This window comes from Cyprinodon tularosa, unplaced genomic scaffold (genome assembly GCF_016077235.1).
Source record: "Cyprinodon tularosa strain WSP-4 unplaced genomic scaffold, ASM1607723v1 ctg380, whole genome shotgun sequence".
Classification (NCBI taxonomy): Eukaryota; Metazoa; Chordata; class Actinopteri; order Cyprinodontiformes; family Cyprinodontidae; genus Cyprinodon; species Cyprinodon tularosa.
Window position 1 is genome coordinate 126,873 of NW_024039097.1, and position 22,666 is coordinate 149,538.

Below are 22,666 nucleotides of genomic sequence, written 5' to 3' on the forward strand. Positions count from 1 at the left end.
GATCCCTTATCTGGTTCTGTCTGCCTGCCAGGAAACCCAACCTGATCTGCCTCTGGGCGTTGCACCAGTTCAGCCTGGGATTGCCTGCCTGTGAGCCTGACCTCCACTCTGTCTGTGAATTACAGAGTCTTCCTAACCCCTATGCTTCTCTGATCCTGCCAGTTATCAGACCCTGGATCGGACCTGGACGTTTTTTCTGGATTGCCACTCTGTACTCTCAATCTCTGGAATCTGTAACCGGACTGCATGGAGCTCATCAGTCTCAGTCCTCTGCAAACCATCCGCCGCTCAAAGGCCACCGCTTCCCCCAAGCCCCGTCCTGAAACTGACTCCTGCCCTGCACCCATCACGGAGCCTACCACCAACTCTGAGACCCAGTAACAGGGAATTCCCAGTGCCACACTTAGCCCACAATCTCATTAATAAAATCTATTGCATTCCACTGACCTGTCTGTGTCGTATCTTGGATCTTATTTCCTGTACGTTACAGGATGTAGCTTATTGTCTTAGTACACCATGGAATCCAGACAGGGTTGAGTAGAAATGTAGTGCTTCAAAGATTGATAAGAAGCAAGATAATTGAGTGCTGTTATCTTTTCCATGACCCGAATGCTGGCTGACCTACAAGTCATCTGAGTCCAGAATAACAATGCTCATCTCTTTTTGATACATTTTTTCAGTCACAGTCAGGCTCTCCTTTTTTTTGTACCAAAAAATGTACTGAGATAAAACAATAATACTATTAGAGGGGATAAAAGCAAAAAGAATCATGATCTAGTCTGCTCGATACCCGTTCTATTTAAAAAACAAGATGGACAATACTGGAAAATTCTTCACTGGTTTGTTTTCTAGTAGAGTACTTGATGAACAGAGAAATGTGAATTTTAAATTACAGGCATTGATCTCATTCTCTAAATAAGCAATCTCAATCTGCAAGATGAGTCCTTCAAAGGCTCTTATTGGGAATGCTTGATTGGTTGCTTCTTCCTACATTAAATCTGACCCCAGACAAAAAGCAGCTCAATGGCAGGAATAGACATTTGTTTTGCCTTTTTTATATGAGCTTTTCGAGGATCTGTGCAGTTAAAAAATGGAACATAAGAGTTGATTGCTTGTTTTCATCTCATTTTTCTGGGTCCATATGCAAATGATCAGATCAACATGAACGCCAAGCATGGAAGACTTTCCTAAGATATTGTTCCTTTGCTATCTGCTGTTGCAAATCGTTTCATGTCCACATTTAGTTTGTTTTATTTTTCTTCTTTAAATGTACAATCACAAAATATAAAAGTCACTCCGTCTTTTTTTCCATTTAGCATCTCAGGCTAACCAGGCAAAAAATTGATAATGTGTGGTTCTCAGGTTGAGTTCCACATGTTATTGTGTGTTTGTTATCACACAAATATTACAAGATTTTATCTTGCAAGCAAGTTTAATCTCAGGCCTCACTTGCTGTGATCAGAGATTCTGGCAACAGAGGAAATTGACTGTAATGGGGTGCCAGGATGTTGAAGTAGTTTTTTACGCTTTACCCTAATTTCATTTTTGCAGGTTCTTCCTTTCATAGATACTACTAGGAATATAATTTGGAGCATCACGTTTCTGAAAACACACTTAAATAAGGATTTAAATCCACTTTCAACTTTATGTTTGGTGTAGGTCTTATTATTTCTACTTCTAAGTAGATGTGGAGATGATACATCTGGCTGCCAAATACACGAGAATGATTTAAAGCCCATCTTGGCAGCAGGCACAGATAGATTCACATATAAACATGATTACAGCCATACATGTTCACATAAAGGTCATACAAGGTATGATCACTATTTTTAGAGTAGCAAAAATATTTGCATTCCTTCACTTTTTCCACATTTCTTAAATTAAGATTATTATTATGTTTGAAATTAGAGAAAACAAATGTGCTGTTTTGTAATGTTTAATTTGGCATGCATTTGAATTCAGCTCTCCTTTGTCATTAAACAGAAAATAACCTTTTCTGCAGTTAATGGGAGAAAGTTCACCCTATGAGCTGCACAAATAAAAAAATCACTCAGGTTTAGTGAAATTAGATGAAAAGCAAATATAAACATCGGTTTTCCAAGTCTTGTCTCTGTTGGGATCTAGAGATTCTCCACCTTCTCCAGCAGAGTGCACTGTGGATCCTCCTGGCCTGGAGCCCTCCAACACAGCTGACGTTCATCAGCTCATCAGGAGACCTGCCTTTATAAGCAGCTGCCAGACCTTCCTTCGACGCTGCAGTGTTAGCCAAGTTTGGTTAGCGAACCTGAGCCTCTGAATTTACTAATCGTTATCTTCTTAGAGAAACCTAATTCTAATTGCCTCTGTCTTCTCGCTCCTAGGAAACCAGTCTCTCGAGAGAAGCTCTGGATGAGCTTAACCTGTGCCTGCCTGCCTGCCCTAGAGAGCCAAACCTGAAGACCTCACTCTGGAATCCACTAGCTGCTCTTTGGGAAAGAGCTAATCACTCAAACCAAGGTCTTTTCACTGGAAGTCAGAAGCTAGACGCTGCAGCTGCTCAAGCACTCTGCTGAACCAACAGTCTCTGGACCCAACCGGTTCCCTCTCTCTGAACTAGCCTGGACCTCTTCAAGGTATCCACTGAAATATCTGATAACCCATTTTACTCATCTGCAAGCCAAGCTAACCAACTATCCGTCTCTGCAGACGCCAGAGAATCCTGCCCGGACCAGAACCTGAATCTTGTTTTTGTCTTTTGTGTGAAACTTCAATAAACTCTGTTAAATCTTTTATCAAGTCTCCAGTGGTGTTCTGCATGTGGGTTTATCTCTAAACCGATCATGACAGTCTCAGACTCCCAATCAACTATTAGGGCCGGATTTATCAAGATCCAATTTTGCGTGCAGTAATTTGCGCTCGCAAACTGGAATTTTGCGCGAGGGGTTGAACCATGGTTTGCGGGTGATTTAACAAGAGCGATTGCGTAACTGGTGGCAGGTGCAAAACTGTTGGAGACACCCTATTTAAATGATGGTTTTGCGCGTTTTGTGGTTTGCGGCATGGCGAGTTTGGACAGCAGAAGGCGCAAAAGGAAATTTGACCCCATGGAAATGGAGGTATTGGTGGATGAAGCCAACAAACATTTAAGTGAGCTACAGCAAAGAAGTGTGCCTGTCACACAGAGGAACGCTATATGTGAACAAATCAGTAATAAAGTAAACGCTGTTGGTGAAACCTTGCGAACAGTGGATGAAGTAAAAAGAAGATACCAGGATATTAGAAGGCGAACCAAAGAAAAACTGGCATATAACAAAACATCTGCAAACAAAAGAGGAGGGGGCACAGTAGATGAGATGCCTCTGACCAGCATTGAGGAACAAGTACAGCTGACGCTCTGTGAGGAGCAAATCACTGGAATTGCAGCTCCAAAATGGCAATGCTGGATAAACGATATGTTTTGATGATCGTTTCCTCGTTCATTCCAAAAATATTCACACGGAGTGAAAAAATGCGTTCTCTGCGTCTCTTTGCTTCATTTCAATGTCTCCTTCTTGCGACAGTAACCGCTGCCATGTGTGCGCAATTACGCATCCAGACCATTTGCACCTTCTTTTGAAACGTGTTAAATATAGAGTCAGATACCGTTAGCAAAATTGCTTTCAGGTTTAATAAATCACTTTGCGAGTGCTAAATTAATATATTTACATGTTCTCCTCCCACAAGACGCACTTTTGCGTGTAAACGCCCCAAATTGCATATTCATAGCAGAAAAAGTACTAAATGGATAAGAGGCGCTATTTAGCACGTTTTAAAGACCAAATCCTTTTAGCACGCTGTTGATAGTTCAGTTTGTACATTTTTTAGCGTGCGCAGTGAAATAGCTCACGTTTTTATACACGCAAACCTTTGATAGATCCGGCCCTTAGTCTGGTGTGGACTTTTTGTGTGCTTATACTGCTGTAACATAATATACCTTTGCAGCCTAAAACAGGTTTTCTTTCGGAGCATCCGCTCACAATAGTGTGTTACTAAAATGTTGAACTTTATCTTGTATATTATCACTATTTCTTATTGTTCGACTTGTAATATTTTGATGTGTTATATATGTGGTATTTTTTCTAGATATTCACCTTTCACCCTCTCCTAACTGCTGTGAAATTTCAATTGTACCTTTAGAAGAAAAATAGTGTCTTTCATGTTTTTCAATGTGGGACTCAGTTTACAAATAAGGTGGTTTCAGTCATGCTTTATCTTAAAGATGAAGAGTGTTCTCAGAGTAATATTTAGTGTACATTTTTTTTATCATAAATTCAGATATGTGCCAGAATCTGTTGGGATCTGGAGGTCTGTCCACTTTCTCCACCTGAGGGCGTACGAGATCTCCTGGAGCCGGAGCTGATAGCACCACCTGCCTCTCATCTGCTCATCAGGAGATCCGTATTTAAGGAGGCAGAGGGCTTCTCTCCAGTGCCAGAGTGTTTGCCAGTAACGGTTAGCAAGCCTGAGCCAACCAGCCTGTCTGAAACTCTGACTCTTTGAGAACCGAACCTGATCTGTTTTCTCCTCTCTGCTTCCTAGACAGAACCTGCCTGAAACCTGAAACCCTGAAGAGTTTCTCTGCCGGTGATCTGCCTGTCCATTCTCAGAAGAACTCTGGAGAACAGTTCCTGTCTAAGATCTGCGTGCCCGCTCTCAGAAGATTACTGGAAGGAAACTCAAATCAGCCTGCACTCAATAAGCTCTGCCTCCTCCTAGCCCTCTGCCTGCCGACAGCCTCTGGACCCTCAAGATTCCCCCCCTCAGCTGCTCTGCTCTACTCCAGAACAGGTACAGACCTGCACACTCTCTTTCCTGCAAAATACCTGGACCTCCACTAACTCCACTGTCCTCCTCTGCAGTGAACCCACTCGTGACCAGTTCAGTCCCTTCCTGGATCTGATAAATCTGTGTACCTTTTCAGAACCCACTCGTGACCAGACGAGTTTCCCACTGGACCTGATCATAAAATCTGTACATTCATCATTTAATAAACCTTTGAACTTTTCTCCTGCCTCTGAGTGTTCTGCATGTGGGTTAGACAGGTTAACCAAGCATGACAGAATCACGTAGGATTCTGGTACATATTTGTTGTGTTCTCCATGGCTTTCTGCAAACTACTGTAGCATGTTTTTTTTTTTTTTGTTTTTTTTTTACACAAGTGACTTTTTCCTTTTAGTTGTTACAAAAAATGCAGTTATATGGAGATCACAACCAAAAGGTGTTCTGTCAACATATTCCCAATCCTAGCTGTATACCTTTGCAGTCAAGAAACCTGAATAGTTTTGTGACATCTTCATACAAAACGATTAGAACTTTGCCCCACTCTTTCAATTGTGAGAGATTAGCGGTTGAGCAATACTTTTGAGGTCTTGATTGGGATATTATTTTAAAAGTTGTTGGTGGAGAACACTTATTAATCCTATTTAACAGAAATAAAGGCTTTAAAGCAGCAGTCTGTGTGTTATCATTTATAAAGAAAGTTTTTTATGCTGAAATATGAGTTATGGAAATGAATTAATACACTATTATATTATTCTGAATCACTGGATTATATCCTGCTTTTATCCAGAAAATGTGTTTAAAAGAATTTTACCTTGATACAGAAAGGGTTTTCCTTTTTGTTCTGCTCTGTTGCAAGCACTATTCCAGTAGAATAATTGTAGGTGTATAGCTAAAGATACAATATTTTTAAAAGGTGCTGCTGACACACATACAGAATAATTAGGAAGCACTTTATAAAGTTTGTGGCTGGAAACTTCTATATGTATTTTGGTGTTTGCTGCTTCTCTGGAAAAAACAGGAGACTGCATATCCAATTATGTTATGAGAAAGCAGAAAGAGCAGGACCAACATCCTACATCCCATTAGCCCTTTCCTTAGGGACTGAGTGAACATATGGAATTCATCTTGGAAAACTTCCACTATCACCCCTTATTGCACAGTATATCTAGATATAATGGTAGGCTTAGCTGAATTTTATAAACTTCTTTAAAATAATGATATGATCCTTGATGGTGTTGCAATCTTAAAGGATACAGCATTCTGTAACTAAAGGATTATCTGGCAAAAAAAAAAACCAAACAACCAGCTTACAATAATTCAAAAATAAATATAACTGCAGCTTTCTTTACCTAGCTGTAATGACATAACATGTAAATAAATCCACAAAAGTATGGACCAGCAGAGAAATTAGCATTAAAGGGGAAATTAATCTGTTTATTCTTACAGCTGAGGATTCTCAGATAGAAGTCAGCAAGAACACTATAGTTATTCATTTTAGCCATTAGAGAGGGATTTCACTAAACACAGTTATTTGAAGTCAAATGATAATTTGTTGCAAAAGCAGAGCACTATAGCTGGTAATTCAGACTTAACCAATGTAGGAGGTTGTGGATATGGAAAATGTTGAGGCAGGATAAATCTGACATACATGTTTTGAGATTTAAGTTTTTCCAGAAAAGCTAAAAAGCTCTTCGTCAAGTTTTGCAGTCTTTTTCACTCTCAAATGTAAATGAAGTTATTCTTTTCCCGTTGTTGTTTTTGTTTAGGATTATTCTGAGACTGAATAAGTTTCACCCATCAACTTTATGGTGTAGATTAGATGAATTTGTGTAAATCTTTTTTTTCTCAACCAAGATATTAGGAAAAACTTTAATGTGTACATTTCCTGCATGTTTTTTTTTTTTTTTTTATGATAAAACGTGGAGAGTTCTAAATTTTATTTACTGAAAAGCTCAACAAAGGCAACCTCCAAATAGGTTAGAGCTATATTTGAAATTAATCATATAGTCACTAATGGCTACATAAGATCTGTTTTACCATAGGGGTTCTAAAAAGTTGCCCTGCAATGGACTGGTGACCTGTTCAGGATGTACCCTTCCTTTTACCTTACATTGCTGGAGATAGGCACCAGTCTCAATAGACACCAGCCCCACAATGACCCTGACGGATGTAGTGGGAGAGGATGAGTGGATGGACATTCTAAAAGTAGAATGGGAGGTAAATCTTTTAGTTATCACGCTCCTCTCCTAAGGAACCACCTACCAGTTTTAGTCCATAGGGACTAAACCTTCCTTTTTAATAAAGCTTATAGTTAGAGTGATCTCTCTAGTTTTGCTGCTGTAGGCTTAGACTGCTGGAGGACATAGGTACCCCTTTTCATCATTCTGTTTCATTCTATCTCTATTTTCCCAGTCTGCAGTATTTGTTAGTTTAGTCTCTAACATTATCCTTTCCCTGCTTTTCCTCATCATAGTAGCTTCATCTGGTATTTTCCTGTTTGGATATGACACCATCCTGGAGAGGAATATCAGCTCTGCAACTGCCATCAATACCTTTGTTTATATATTTTGGCACTTGGCCTGTTTTCCATTGTAGTCCTGTTTCTCTTACTATGACAAACTGTATCTGTGGTCTTTCATCCTCTGACATGGGAGCTTTTCTGGATGGGGCCACCTGTGGAGTTGGTTGACAATTACCTCTAGTATCTTTGCTTCTTTTTGTACATCTGCTTCTGTCTCTTTGAATCCCAGTCGGCTTTGGCAGATGGCCGCTCATGTTGAGTCTGGTTCTGCTGGAGGGTTCTTGCTGTTAAAAGGAGTTTTTCCTCTCCACATGCACCAAGCATATCTACAGTATAAGCATGCTTGGTGTTAGGTATTGCTTTAACGTCAATGAGTCAATGCAAACAGCTGGTTTTCCTTATATAGAAAACTGAACCAATCTGATTGTATGATTTGGTTGTATTTTTTTTTCCCAGCGTTTTATTGTCATTACATTCTTACAAGTACAGAGAGACAAATTGAACTCTCTGCATTTAACCCATGCCCTTGGGGAGCAGTGGGCTACCACTGTGTGGAACCCGGGGAGCAGTGTGGGGTTAAGGGTCTTTGCTCAGGGACCCAGAGTGGCAGTCTGTGGGGGGGGTTTGAACTCAGAACCTCTGGATTCCAAGAGCAATGTCCTTAACACTCCACTCCACATGTTATCATTTTAAAAAGCATTATCTCTGTAAAGTGCCTAGAAATTACATGTCTTGTGAACTGGTGTGTGCAAATAAACTGAATTGAACTGATGAATAAATAGTTCTAAAATTCCCAAATGGTAAATGGACAAATCCTACATAACAATTTTCTGATATTTTAGGGCATTTCATGAGTCACATTCAACCACATAAACACTGATAGGCAGCTGTTGGTTAAGTCTATTGCACAGGGACGCTGACAAAGTAGGGAACTTAAACTCACAACCACTACTGTTCCTTTGGTGCTGCAGTTTGCCCCTACGTTTTTTATTATGAGTCAATTAACTCGTACAGATTAGTCATAGAGATTACTCTGTATCTCTGTATGAGTCCTTAACATGTTAAATAGAAAACACCAAGCAGACCTAATACTTGCCAGACCCTTTAAGGCCTGGGGATGTCATTGGAACTTGATAATTGCTGATATTGATGAGAAAGAAGACACACACACACAGACACACACGAACACAGCCATCTGTCAAATATATTTCTGTACGCACACACAATAACAAAACAAGAAAATCTTACAGAAATCCATATTTTAAGACAAAAAATATTGGGATATTTTTAAATGTAGGACTTCACAACACTTCACTTCTGGGTCCGTGTTTGCTAAACATTCTTACTCTAACAGGCAGCACTTAGGACCCAATAATTTAGTCTGACACAATAATGTTTAATGCTTTATTGATAATAGAATTAACGACATTGTTGAAAAATACGAGGAACAAGCTCAAGAACCTGATTAGGTAAATGTTTGGGTAGAAATTTTGAGATATAAATAAAGTGATAGCAAAGCCACTAACCTCAGAAATCTAGAGGAGAGCAGAGAATCTGACATTTTGATTCCTAAAATCACACTAGTGATAACAGCGTGAACCCCTACAGTAAGTGGAGGGAAAATTTCTTCAGTAAATCACAAAATTACTTTCCAAGCAAGATTAATTGTTGCGACATTTGTGAATTGACAAACTTCTGAAAATACCTCTTGCCAGAAGCCAGTACTGAAAACTGAAATGTTTCCAACCAAGAACATGTATGAAGTCAACCAGTAAAAAACAAATTCAAATTTAAAAAGCAAACATTGCTGCAATGGGTTTTGGCTAGAGCACCCTCTATTTCTTTTTTGAAAAATGAGCTAAAGGATTTATGCCCTTATGGATAGGAAAGATGTTTGCACATTCCTCCTGACTTGATTTGTTAGAGTTTGATTTGATTGTCCCTCCCTTTTGCAAACCTTCCACAGATTCCTTTCCAGATGGATACTGTGTAGAATTCAAATTGAGCAACACATATCAATCTGGCTTATGCCAGGCTACACAGGGAAAAATCTTTGAGGAAACAAGTCTAGGGATAATGCAGAAGGATAAGGTCAGGATACAGAATCTGGGTCAGAGCCATTGAATTAGATACTGATGACTGGAATCCAAGGATTACACTTGAATTGATAGTCAGGAATCATGAGGCAGAGGCCAGATCTTTGTCTAGAGCAGGGGTCGGCAACCCAAACTGCTCAAAGAGCCATATTGGATCAAAGAAACAAAAAATAAATCTGTCTAGAGCCGCAAAAATGTAAAAGTCTTAAACATGCCTCGTATGGAAAAACGGGCTCTAAGTGTATTATCCCACTATAGAAAATGACTATGTGGGCTTAAATATATAATAAGCATTCATGATTAAATCTTTATCCTCGAGTAAATGTCACATAGCAGCATGAGGTGAGGGACGAGCAGTGAACGCTCCTATCGCGCGTTGCGTCATCGTGTGCCGCTTAACCGCCCTTCACCGTGCGGTTTAAGTTTAAGTTTTGTTTAAGTTTTGTTGCATTGATGAAATTATAGAAACAGCATCAAGGAATCTCTCTATGGTGGACGTGTTTCTGTTGGGAGCAGTTGATTGAGTCAGGAGGAACCAAGCAGGAACTGACACCCATCAGAGCAGAGATCTCTAACCCTGAAATCCCCCATCCCAGCGTTCCTTGGTGTGATTTATAGTTTGAGGATTTGGGGAAAAAATGGAAGAAAGTTCCAATCCCTGCATCAGAGCTCTACTTGTTCGATCTGTGGACAGCTTTCCATCCTTGCAACCAAACTAGCAGCAGTAGAGGAGTTTGGAGATGTAATCCACTTCTTAAATCTAAATTTGCTCTCCTCTAATTTATCCAGAAGTTCTACAATCACCATTTTTCTCTCCCTGCCAGCTTCGTTGTTGGCTGCATATTTAGCTTGCCTTCCCTGGAAATGCCTTTCCAAATTTTTATTTTTATTTTTTGCCAACCTCTCACTACCAGGCAAAAATGCGGGCAATCCTTCTGCATTGATAATGAAAGAAAATTATTCGGTCCATCCTTTGAATCCTCTTTTCTCATCAGCTATCTTCCTTTTTTCCCCTTTGGGATCCATGGTCCGAGACACTCCAGCAGCTTTGTTTGCCTGGCACCGAGCAGCGCTGGTTGCAAGTTATGACCACTGATCTCCATGGCTATGACGCAAATTATTGTTTAAATTTATTTATTATACAAATGTTTACAGCATTGGAAAACATAATTATTTTTGTTTGATCTCCTGCACACCATATTAAAACAAAAGAAAAAAAAAACTTGATTTTCAGAAATTTTTGAAAAAGTTCCAGGGAGCCTCAAGGGGAACCCTAAAGAGCCGCATGCGGCTCCGGAGCTGCGGGTTGCCAACCCCTCATCTAGAGATTAGAGGCCTGGAAAATATCAGAGTAGAGAGACAAAGAACAGAGAAATCCAGGAGGCAGAAATGTGATCAATAGCATATAGGAAAGGAAACATCAGTGGACATTTACTCAGGTAAAGGTTTCCAGCAGAGAGTAGAATATGTAGGTAGAATGACAGGCATGATGAATGGGGTGTGATTGTGATGCAGAGCAGGGGTGTACCGTTAGGGAACAATGAACCTAATTAAGTGAGGTGTAGAGAGGAGGTGGAACAGGCAAGGGCAGAGCGGGTGAACAGTCCATGACATATACAGTACATTTTTGTAACTCTACTAAAAGTTGTTGGGAAAAAAAAAAAAACGAATCTGTAAGATTTCATCTTGAAAACAGCTCTGATGTCACTAATGATATTTTCAAGGTCTCAGATAATGGACATGTATCTGTATATGATACTGTTGACAATAATCTCCTTTTAGATAGTGTTGAACAAAATTTTCTCTCAATCTTGTAGCTTTGGAAATACAACCCATGTGTCATCTTAGCAGGTGTTTAAATGAGGCAGGGAGTTTGCTTTGCTCATCTATCTGAGCTCAGTAGTCAACATTGTAAAGTATGCTGTTTTCTACAGAAAAGTAGAAAATGGTGAAGTTTTATCCAAGCATATGCCTTTTTTCTTGTGCTAAACCCAGCATTCAATCTAAATTGGGATTAATAAAGTATTTTCATTTGAACTGAATAGATTTTACTTTTTAAAATAAAACTTAAAAAAAGTCTTAATGCACACCTGATTTAAATGTTGAAACAGATAACCCTTTCAATTATAGCCTTTAGTTTAGACTGAATTATTAAAAAAAAAGTTGCTAAAATGCAGTGTTTATAAAGAATGACACAGAGAGATGCCCAATACCTCTATGTGTAAAACTGAATGTTTTCTACTTTTTACCAAAGTTAGTTGTATGAAGAAGAGTATGACTGCATCTATGGTTGGAACAAACGACTACATGAAAGCAGAGCCACATCATTCCATTAAATCGAAACAGAAATAGTCATAATTCAATTTTTATTTTGATACACTAATTCATTAATTGACCAAAGTCTATTGGTAATAAGTATAGGTATTTTATTTAGAAAAGTGATTAATTGGTTGCAATCACGATTTTACAAAGCCTCTGATTAATGAAATGTTCTTTTGTGCTGGTTGTTATATTCTGCATCTCAAGATCTGATATCCTAATCCAATGATTGACTTAATAAAATCAAGACAGCACCTGACATCAAAACACACAAGCAATGCTGATTAAAAAGGAAGCTGGGTTGGCATGAGATTCAAGCATTTGGATATTTTCTATTGGCGCTTAGGTAGGTGTGTATGAGTGTGTCTCCTTGAGTTTGAAGACACTTGACACCAGACCACCAACTAAGTCACTTTCTCTAGAGCAAGCCAAGCTCAGGACCCAGATCCCTTCACAGACAGGCACAAGCTTCAGGCAGCACATCCACTTAGGTAGAAAACACCCTCCTGATCCCTATCAATGCTTTTTTTCTGAGCTTTTTTCTAAACAGAACTGTCAGTGTGCAGCTTGATCTTAACACAATACAATTTATATGGGTAGAGGCCTTCGGATCCATCCGTCAGCCTCCTTTAATGCTTTTATCGGAGCATGACTCAGCACTTTGGAAGGAACAATTGATTATCAGAGCAGTTACAATTGGCTGTTAGACTGCTAGTTAGACTCTTGGTCCTCCTTTGCACTTCATCAACCAGTTTCGATTGTCACCATTAACTGACATAAATACTTTTTTTTTACTGTGAGTTTACCTATAACACAGCTGAAATCTATGAGGGGAATTACATTGGATATAGAAAATATTCACAGCTCTGAACATTTTCCACAGCCATCTCCTTATTCCAAACTGAATAAACATATTTCACTTTCTAAGCAATATTACTTCATGACAATGGGGGAAAAAAAGTTATTCTTGAGTTTTTTTGATAAATAAAATGGATATAAAAGATAGATACTTTCATGGTTTTGGTTCTGTTTGTTTTATCTTTGAGTTTTCCCTGGCTCCTTTCTAGACTCCTCTGTTCACACCTGCACCCAATCTGCCGATAAGCCTGGTCTTTGTTTCTCTCTCCCATATATGCACTTTCTGCTCAGTCAAAGTTGCTGGTTTGTCATCATCTCTTGCCCCCGTGTTGTGAGTATTCCTGGTTTTCAGTATTTTTGGATTTTGTGGATTAATGTCATTGGATTTTTGCTTCTGTCTCCGTTAATTAGTAATCCCTCTCACTGGTCGTTTTCCCTCTCTGCCTCAATTATAATTTATTCCTCTCACCTGTTTCCTCTGGTTTATTTTCAGTTCAGTCTGAGCATTCAGGGCCAGATCATTGCTTGTCTTTCTGTCAGTCTTTCTGTTCAGTTTTATTTGGTTCATGTCCTGGATCCTAGCTGCCAGTGGAAAGAGGGTTTTTGTGTTTGTCCCGTCTCCTGATCGTCCACTGTTCCTCCCCGCGGAGTCCTCTGGGTTTTTGGCTCATTATGTGGGGAGGTTCAGTTTTTATTCAGTAAGCCTGGCTCCAGGGAGGAGACCAGTTTAAAGTCCTGCTTCAAGTTCCGATACCTACGTCCTGTCTCGGCTACCCTCTTCCACTGTGCCTGACTGCCTCGCCTTGAATACTGGGTCCATCTGTCCCCAGTTCATAACAGAATGATCTGGCCACAACAGGACCCATCGGGGGACAGTCAGTAGGATAACGCTGGTTTTTTCTTTCGGGTTTGATTTTCGTCCCGGTTCTGACATGTGGGAGGTTCTGTTAGTCTGTGTTTTGCGTCTGTGCCTCCCGATGTCAGAAGCCTGCGTTCTTTTTGATCTGTGTCCGGTCTTGACCCTCCCCACCCGCCCTGCTTGGTTTACTTTTTTCGTATTGTTTGGTTCAGGTTTGGGCGTCTGGAATCCGCCCTTGAGGAGGGGGCTCTGTCATGATCTGGCCTGTTTGCTCTCCCTTAATTAGTAATCCCTCTCACCGGTCGTTTTCCCTCTCTGCCTCAATTATAATTTATTCCTCTCACCTGTTTCCTCTGTTTCATATTCAGTTCAGCCTGAGCATTCAGTGCCAGATCATTGCTTGTCTTTCTGTCAGTCTTTCTGTTCAGTTTTATTTGGTTCATGTCCTGGATCCTAGCTGCCAGTGGAAAGAGGGTTTTTGTGTTTGTCTCGTCTCCTGATTGTCCACGGTTCCTCCCCCGCGGAGTCCTCTGGGTTTTTGGCTCATTATGTGGGGAGGTTCAGTTTTTATTCAGTAAGCCTGGCTCCAGGGAGGAGACCAGTTTAAAGTCCTGCTTCAAGTTCCGGTTCCTACGTCCTGTCTCGGCTACCCTCTTCCACTGCGCCTGACTGCCTCGCCTTGAATACTGGGTCCATCTGTCCCCAGTTCATAACAGAATGATCTGGCCACAACAGGACCCATCGGGGGACAGTCAGTAGGATAATGCTGGTTTTTTCTTTCGGGTTTGATTTTTGTCCCGGTTCTGACATGCGGGAGGTTCTGTTAGTCTGTGTTTTGCGTCTGTGCCTCCCGATGTCAGAAGCCTGCGTTCTTTTTTATCTGTGTCCGGTCTTGACCCCCCCCCCACCCACCCTGCTTGGTTTACTTTTTTCGTATTGTTTGGTTCTGGTTTGGGCATCTGGAATCCGCCCTTGAGGAGGGGGCTCTGTCATGATCTGGCCTGTTTGCTCTCCCTTAATTAGCAATCCCTCTCACCGGTCGTTTTCCCTCTCTGCCTCAATTATAATTTATTCCTCTCACCTGTTTCCTCTGTTTCATATTCAGTTCAGCCTGAGCATTCAGTGCCAGATCATTGCTTGTCTTTCTGTCAGTCTTTCTGTTCAGTTTTATTTGGTTCATGTCCTGGATCCTAGCTGCCAGTGGAAAGAGGGTTTTTATGTTTGTCTCTTCTCCTGATCGTCCACTGTTCCTCCCCCGCGGAGTCCTCTGGGTTTTTGGCTCATTATGTGGGGAGTTTCAGTTTTTATTCAGTAAGCCTGGCTCCAGGAAGGAGACCAGTTTAAAGTCCTGCTTCAAGTTCCGGTTCCTACGTCCTGTCTCAGCTACCCTCTTCCACTGTGCCTGACTGTCTCGCCTTGAATACTGGGTCCATATGTCCCCAGTTCATGACACTAGTTTCTCAGTATCACCCCTGGACAGGAGATTTCTCATTTTTGTAATATTCCTCAGATGAAAGAAGGAAATTCTAGAAACCTCATTGATATGGGATTTAAATGACAGGTCCTGATCAAAAATAACCCCAAGATTTTTTACTTTCTTATCTTAAATTAGTTTAATCCCATCCAAATGAAGTAACTGGCTAATCAGCTTATTTTTCAAAGACTCTGGTCCAAAGACTATAACTTCTGTTTTGTTTGAATTCAGAAGGAGAAAGTTAAGAGTCATCCAGGTTTTATGTCTTCAAGACATGCCTGTAATCTATGTAATGGGTTAGCTTCATCTGGATTTATAGACAGATATAGCTGAGTATCATCAGCATAACAGTGAAAGTTAAGCCTATGCTGTCTAATAATTCTACCAATTGGGAGCATATATAAAGTAACGAGAATTGGTCCGAGCACTGATCCCTGTGGTATTCCACAGGTAACCTTTGAGCATGTGGAAGATTTGTCATTAACGTGAACAAACTGAAATCGATCAGATAGAAGAGATCTAAACCAGTCTAGTGCTGTTCCTTTAGTTCCAACAAAATATTCAAGTCTTTCTAAAATAATATTTTGATCAACTGTATCACATGCAGCCCTAAGATCCAACAGGACGAGCACAGATACAAGTCCATTATTTGAGACCATGAGAATAATATTACTGACTTTCACCAGAGCTGAGATGAGCTCTAGAGCCAGACTGAAACTCTTTAAAAAGTTCATTAGGGTGTAAGTCAGAGGTCTTCAACAGGGGGTCCGCGACCCCTAGGGGGTCCGCGGAGGTACTGCATGGGGGTTGCGAAAGTCTTGGTTGATTACTTTTTTATATTCCCTCCTGCAATTTTTTGCACTAATTAAAAAAGTCTTTAAATACACATTAACATGAATTCAACACACTGTAGTAAACAGATAAATGAAAGCAGAAGATGTCTTTCAGTCATCAATGCACACATTCAGCGACACACAGGAGCTCTTTCAAACCTGGGCACTGTTTCATTCACAACACCTGTCCCATCAACCAGAATTCAGATTCAAAATAACTTAAATAATGCCAGGGAGAAATTACTTTCGTTACATGACTCCATATGTAATAGAGTGACTATAGGACCAGTTTGATATAACACTATTTCATATAATCAGTTTGGCGGTCCTTGGGTTTGAAAACGTTGAAGACCCCTGGTGTAAGTGATCATATACTTGTTTGGCAACTACTTTCTCAAGAATTTTAGATACGAAAGGAAGATTGGATATAGGTCTATAATTGACCAAGTCACCTGAATCAAGAGACGGTTTCTTAAGCAGAGGTTTAATTACAGCAACCTTAAAAGCCTTTGGTACATATCCCTGTAACAGAGATAGATTAATCACATCTAAAATGGAGGGGGAGATCAAATTGTTAATAAAGCCTGTTTGATAATCGCCCTGATCTGTTTGTCTGAATATTGGGTCTAAGGTTCTGAGGTCCTGACAATTTTTGGAGAATTTGTAAGGTTTAAAAAGGTGTAGGCCACAAATGCATTTTTATTGCAAATGTGACCATACTCCAAAATATGTAATCTTGTAAATGTATAAGGTTTACAGCATTTTTACCCCCCAAAAAATCGAACCAATACAAATCATATTTTTAATTGCTCTTACAATACTTAGAGTCTTATCAAATACCTGTGTACGTGTTGTGTTTAATTTTTCCATCCACTGTGTGCCCATGGACACGTGTCTTGGTTTGTGCTTAAGGGTAGGCACTTCTTATCCTTTCCCATCTACCGTATTTTCACGACTATAAGGCGCACTTAAACGTCTTTTTTTTCCCTCAAAATGTGCGGTGCGCCCTATGGTGCGGTGCGCCCTATGTGTGTTGTAACTGCGACTTTTGAGACCACCTCATTGAGGAGATGATGAAAGAGTGGCTGAATGTAAGGAGACCAGGTGTTTTTTTTCCACCCCTCACCATCGCTGTTAATATGTAACTCCATGCGTGCCCATCTCACAGCTGATGTGAAAAACATGGGGAAACAAATTAACTCGCTGTTCAACCGCTCGACATCAGTGTGAACCGGACCCAGCAGGTGCAGCAGAAGCAGCGAGTTTACATGCAAAGTCAATGGTTGACGCGCGTATAGGCACAGCAAAAGGTCCCGCAGCGCGTTTTGGTGCAGCACGTCGGGAGCGTTTAAGCGCTGCTGCAGCTCAGATGGAAAAATTGAAGTTTTGCTGCTGGACGCGCCGCATCAACCAATCAGAGAAGCTGATCTGGGAGCTGGCAGCGAGACAGACAGCGCTCTGATGATATTAACGCAAATGAAAAGGCTCGGTGGATGCGTGGCTGAGGGAGGTGTATGTGAGGAGACTAGGTGGTTTTTTCCACGCATCACCATCGCTGCGTGCCCATCTCACAGCCGATGTGAAAAAAAGATGAATCAAATGAACGCTGTGCTCGCCGTTATCCCGGGGGTCTGACAAAGGAGCTTCCACCGCTCGACATCGAAGCGGCCGTTCACAGTAAGGCTGCGAGCGGCGTGGGAGCGATGGATGACAGACTGAGACCACAGTTTCATGATAAATGGAAGGCAGCGCCGGGCAAGTTACGCAACCGTTTGCGGATGGATTGTAGATGGACTGTGTCTGCTGGCTCTGTTGTTCAAGCTTTCGCAAAAGCCGGCATTATTTCTGAGGAGCTGCGCTGCACGGAAAGTGACTGACAGCGCAGAAGGGGAAACTGGCATGTCGGATTTAGCGCAGCTGTTTAATTCAGAAACAGAGGATGAGGACTTTGAGGGGTTTGATTAATACTTTGTAATAAATACATTAATAAAGCACAATCATACTCAGTTTTGCTCCCGCTCTATTTTTCTACCTGAAAACTTAATTCAACAGCCGCCTCTGGGCCGCGGCGCATCCAGACTCACCTCGGCAGGTGTTTTTTCATCTAAATAATCTAAATCTTTTTGAGTGAGAAAGTCCACCTGAAAATTTAATCATTGCAGTCAGTTCATCCAGATTATTATCCTGCCTATGTTTTAAGTTAATTTATGCGTCAATAAATTGTATCAGAGGAGTAATCGCAGCCCTGTGTCATCAGCGATGTGTCTCTCACGGCTGGTTCCCAGGTTTGAATAATACTTTGTAATAAATACACCTTGCAGCTTTATTTGCTGTGATCAGTGGGAATAAAGTAGTTTTAATATGTTTTTAAGTGAGAAAATCCACCTGAGAGGACATGTACCTTTATATAAAAAACGCGCCCTATAGTCCGGTGCGCCTTATGTGTGTGTTAAATACAGAAATGGGACACATAACTGAGACTGCGCCTTTTAGTCCGGTGCGCCTTATGGTCGTGAAAATACGGTATTTTAGATTTCAGATGGACCTTTGGTTCAGCCTCAGGCACATCCTGCACTTCACATTCTATGAATATGTTGTGCCGAAATCCAGGCAATTACCCCCTACCTGCTGCTGGATCATTCCTACTTAGTTTTTCAATTCTCCCTTACTATTATGTGACCCCAGTCCTTTGTCGAACAGGGCAGACACTTGCCATTTGGTTTAATAAAACACTCTATAGAAAATAAAAGAATAAAACTATTCGTAAGTCGATTATTGACAGTCATAATAGGACAAATCTGTCCTTTTTTTACTACAGTTTTAGATATACAATAACCATGTAACCAGTTTGGACATATAGTTGTATGTTTTCTCAGGAACTTATTAATAACTCAAAAAGGTTCAGGTTAGATGATATGTTTATATTGGGCCTAAATAAAAAATTAATGAAAGCATTTAAGGCTGAAAAGCACAACAATAAATAATGTATCAAATTGATAGTTGAGCTGCTGTTTATTCCTTTAAATTAACAGATTTCAAGGGTTTACTGGGTCTAATTTAAAGACAAATATAGGTACGCAGGAGGGGAAAGTAGATTGACAATCCGGCCCTCATTGAGCTGTAAATTCAAAAAAAGTTTTTTACTCACTCAAATTGCAAAATAACAGTGACATGTATGAGACATATATATCCAGGAATAAGGAATTTCTTAATATGTCTGATAATAACTGTCAGTCAGCCTAATAATTTTCAGTTCCTAGCAATAAGTTTGTGGAATACAGAGTCTGGATGCAGAAAACAACATATCAAAAATATCAGTACATACAAACTAGTGGGCACCTCAGTATGCAAACCCAGTCCTGTCATTCCTCTTTGCAGATTGGCAACCTATGTCGACCAGGCGGTAATAGGATGCCTCTGTTTTCTTAATCTAGCTTTTCACATCAATATGGCCAGTTCCCAGGGCTCTACACTACAAAGTTCTCACACAAAAAGTGCTATGTTTATAACCTGGCATAAGCTAGATTGATACTTGTGTTCAACTTAAGTTCTATCCATCTGGAAAGGCTGGTGTGGAAAGCGTTCCACACTGTTATACTTCCTTACAAACAGACCTCAATCAGTCCGGGTCGGACAGAAAACCTCTGATATCATCAGTCTAAGCACAGGCCAAACTCAGGGCTGCATTCTGAGTCCCCTGCTGTTCATCCTGATGACACATGACTGCGTCCCCAGGTTCACCTACAAATGCATTGTGAAGCTTGCTGACAACACCACCGTGTTGGGCCTCATCAGAGACAATAACAATCATGACAACAGAGAGGAGGTGAAGCAGCTGGTGGTGCAGAGACAACAACCTGATCCTGAATGTGGAGAAAATGAACGTGATCATAGTAGACTTCAGGAAGAACCGTCCCAACCACGCTCCACTGGTCATCAACAGATCAGCTGTAGAGGTGGTCAGCAGCACCAAATTCCTGGGGGTGCACTTCACAGACAACCTCACCTGGACTGTAAACATTACGGCACTGGTCAAAAGGGCACAAAGGGCTTTTACTTCCTGCTGAGGATGAAGAGAGCCCACCTGCCCCGATCCATTCTGACGACTTTCTACAGTAGCACAATAGAGAGCGTTCTGACCAGCTGTTTTACTGTGTGGTGTGGAGGCTGGAGAGCCTCAGACTGGAAGAAGGTGAGAAGAGTGGTGAGAACAGATGAAAGGATCATCGGGGCTCCTCTGCCCTCCATGAAAGACATTTCATCCCAGTTCTGTGTGTCCCGAGCCCGTAACATCATCAGTGACCCCTCACACCCCCACCATGGACTATTCTCCCTGCTGCCCTCTGGGAAGAGGTCCAGCAGATTCCAAAACAACTTCTTCCCCACTGCCATTAGACTGCTGAACTGTGGAGAAAACTCTAAACATGTTGCGGACAGTAAAACATAAGGGTTTTAAAGAGTACATCCTGTGTGAATACTAACTCCTTTGTAGGGGCCTTAAGCCAGGCACCTCATCCGCAAGGCTATAAGTCTAGGGACTATGTATGTTCAGCCATTTAACGATCGAATTCCAATAATTATCATTGATATAAATCAGTGGTGTCAAAAGTACACACATTTGTTACTTAATTAGAAGTATAAATACTGTAGTTTAAAAACATTCTGTTAAAAGTTGAAGTATCAACTCAAGTAAAAGTGAAAAAGTATGTGCTCCAAAAACTACTTAAAGTATAAAATTATAAAGTACATTTAAAAAAAAAAAACAGCCAGCTACAACTATATGAATTGAAAACTCAATTTTTTGACTATTTGGAGAAATTCATTAAAATAGGGCCAAGGATGAGGAAGGTCTTGTTGGTCTCCGTCTCCATCTCCCGATATGCTCTTGCCTGTGTCCGACCTTTCAGACATTTAACATCTTTTTCTGAAGCTGACATTGTAGCATGGCATAGACAATTCATGTTTGCACTTTGAAGGACACCTGCTTTCTTCTGATTCAATTCAATTCAATTCAGTTTATTTATATAGCGCCAAATTCACAACACATGTCATCTCAAGGCACTTTACAGTTCAACCAGATCATACAGTCAAATTGATACAAAGTTTTCTATCTAAGGAAAACCAGTTGATTGCATCGACTCATTGACTCAAATACAATCCCTCACACTAAGCATGCTTGTAGCGACAGTGGAGAGGAAAAACTCCCTTTTAACAGGAAGAAACCTCCAGCAGAACCAGGCTCAGTGTGAGCGGCCATCTGCCGAGGCCGACTGGGGTTCAAGGAGACAGAAGCAGAGACACAAAAAGCAGCTGTAAAAGGTGGCCCCGTCCAGGAAACACACAGCCAGACAGACGAGCTCCGAGCCAGCTCCCATGCCAGAGGATGAAGAGAGCACATCCACTCAGTCACGGTCAGAGAAAAAGGACCACACTGGAAAACAGGCCGATCTCCAACATCTATAAACAAGGGTGTTGATGGAAGCAGCACAGGTGATGTTTCTTTCCAGGATGACGTCACAGCCAAACAGGAACAGACGAGGCAAAGCTACTCTGAGGAAAAGCAGATAGAGCAGAAGGTTAGAGATTGAAATAACAGATTCTGCAGAATAGGAGAACAGAGAGAGAATGAAGCAGAATGATGAAATGGGGGTCCCTATGTCCTCCAGAAGTCTAAGCCTATAGCAGCATAACTATAGAGATAGCTCAGGATAACCTGAGCCACCCTAACTATAAGCTTTATCAAAAAGGAAAGTTTTAAGCCTAGCCTTAAAAGTAGACAGGGTGTCTGCCTCACGGACTAAAACTGGTAGTTGGTTCCACAGGAGAGGAGCGTGATAACTAAAAGATCGGCCTCCCATTCTACTTTTAGAAATTCTAGGAACCACTAGTAAACCTGCAGCTTGAGAGCGAAGTGCTCTGTTAGGAACATAAGGAACAATCAGATCTCTAATATAAGATGGAGCTTGGCCATTTAAGGCTTTATATGTGAGAAGGAGGATTTTAAATTCTATTCTTGATTTAACAGGAAGCCAATGAAGAGAAACAAGGATATGAGTGATGTGATCTCTCTTTTTCATTTTCATCAGAACTCTGGCTGCAGCATTTTGGATCAGCTGAAGGCTTTTAACTACAGTTTGTGGACTTCCTGATAGTAAAGAATTACAATTGTCCAGCCTTGAAGTAACAAATGCATGGACTAGTTTCTCAGCATCAATCCTGGACAGGAGATTTCTCATTTTTGCAATATTCCTCAGATGAAAGAAGGAAATTCTAGAAACCTCTTTGATATGGGATTTAAATGACAGGTCCTGATCAAAAACAACACCAAGATTTTTTATTTTATTATCTGAAATCAGGTTAATCCCATCAAAATGAAGTGACTGACTAATCAGATTATTTTTCAAAGACTCTGGTCCAAAGACTATAACTTCTGTTTTGTCTGCATTCAGAAGTAGAAAGTTAAAAGTCATCCAGGTTTTTATGTCTTCAAGACATGCCTGTAATCTATGTAATGGGTTAGCTTCATCTGGATTTATAGACAGATATAGCTGGGTATCATCAGCATAACAGTGAAAATTAATTCCATACTGTCTAATAACTCTACCGATTGGGAGCATGTATAAAGTAAAGAGAATTGGTCCTAGCACGGATCCCTGTGGTACCCAACAGGTAACCTTTGAGCATATGGAAGATCTGTCATTAACATGAACAAACTGAATTCGATCAGAGAGATAAGATTTTTGCTGTTCCTGTAATTCCAACAAAATATTCAAGTCTTTCTAAAAGAATATTATGGTCAACTGTATCAAATGCAGCACTGAGATCCAACAGGACGAGCACAGATACAAGTCCATTATCTGAGGCCATGAGAATATCATTAGTGACTTTCACCAGAGCTGTTTCAGT

The 22,666-nt window shown here is 40.7% G+C and overlaps 1 protein-coding gene across 1 annotated transcript; it reads right to left on the reverse strand.

Annotated features, from left to right (window-relative positions):
• Positions 1 to 21,483: 21,483 nt before the first annotated feature.
• On the reverse strand, positions 21,484 to 22,380 carry LOC119791138 (the record flags this gene model as incomplete). Its single annotated transcript, XM_038297065.1, has 1 exon — positions 21,484 to 22,380. A coding segment is annotated over one exon (897 nt), but the record flags the coding sequence as incomplete, so codon positions are not given.
• Positions 22,381 to 22,666: the final 286 nt, after the last annotated feature.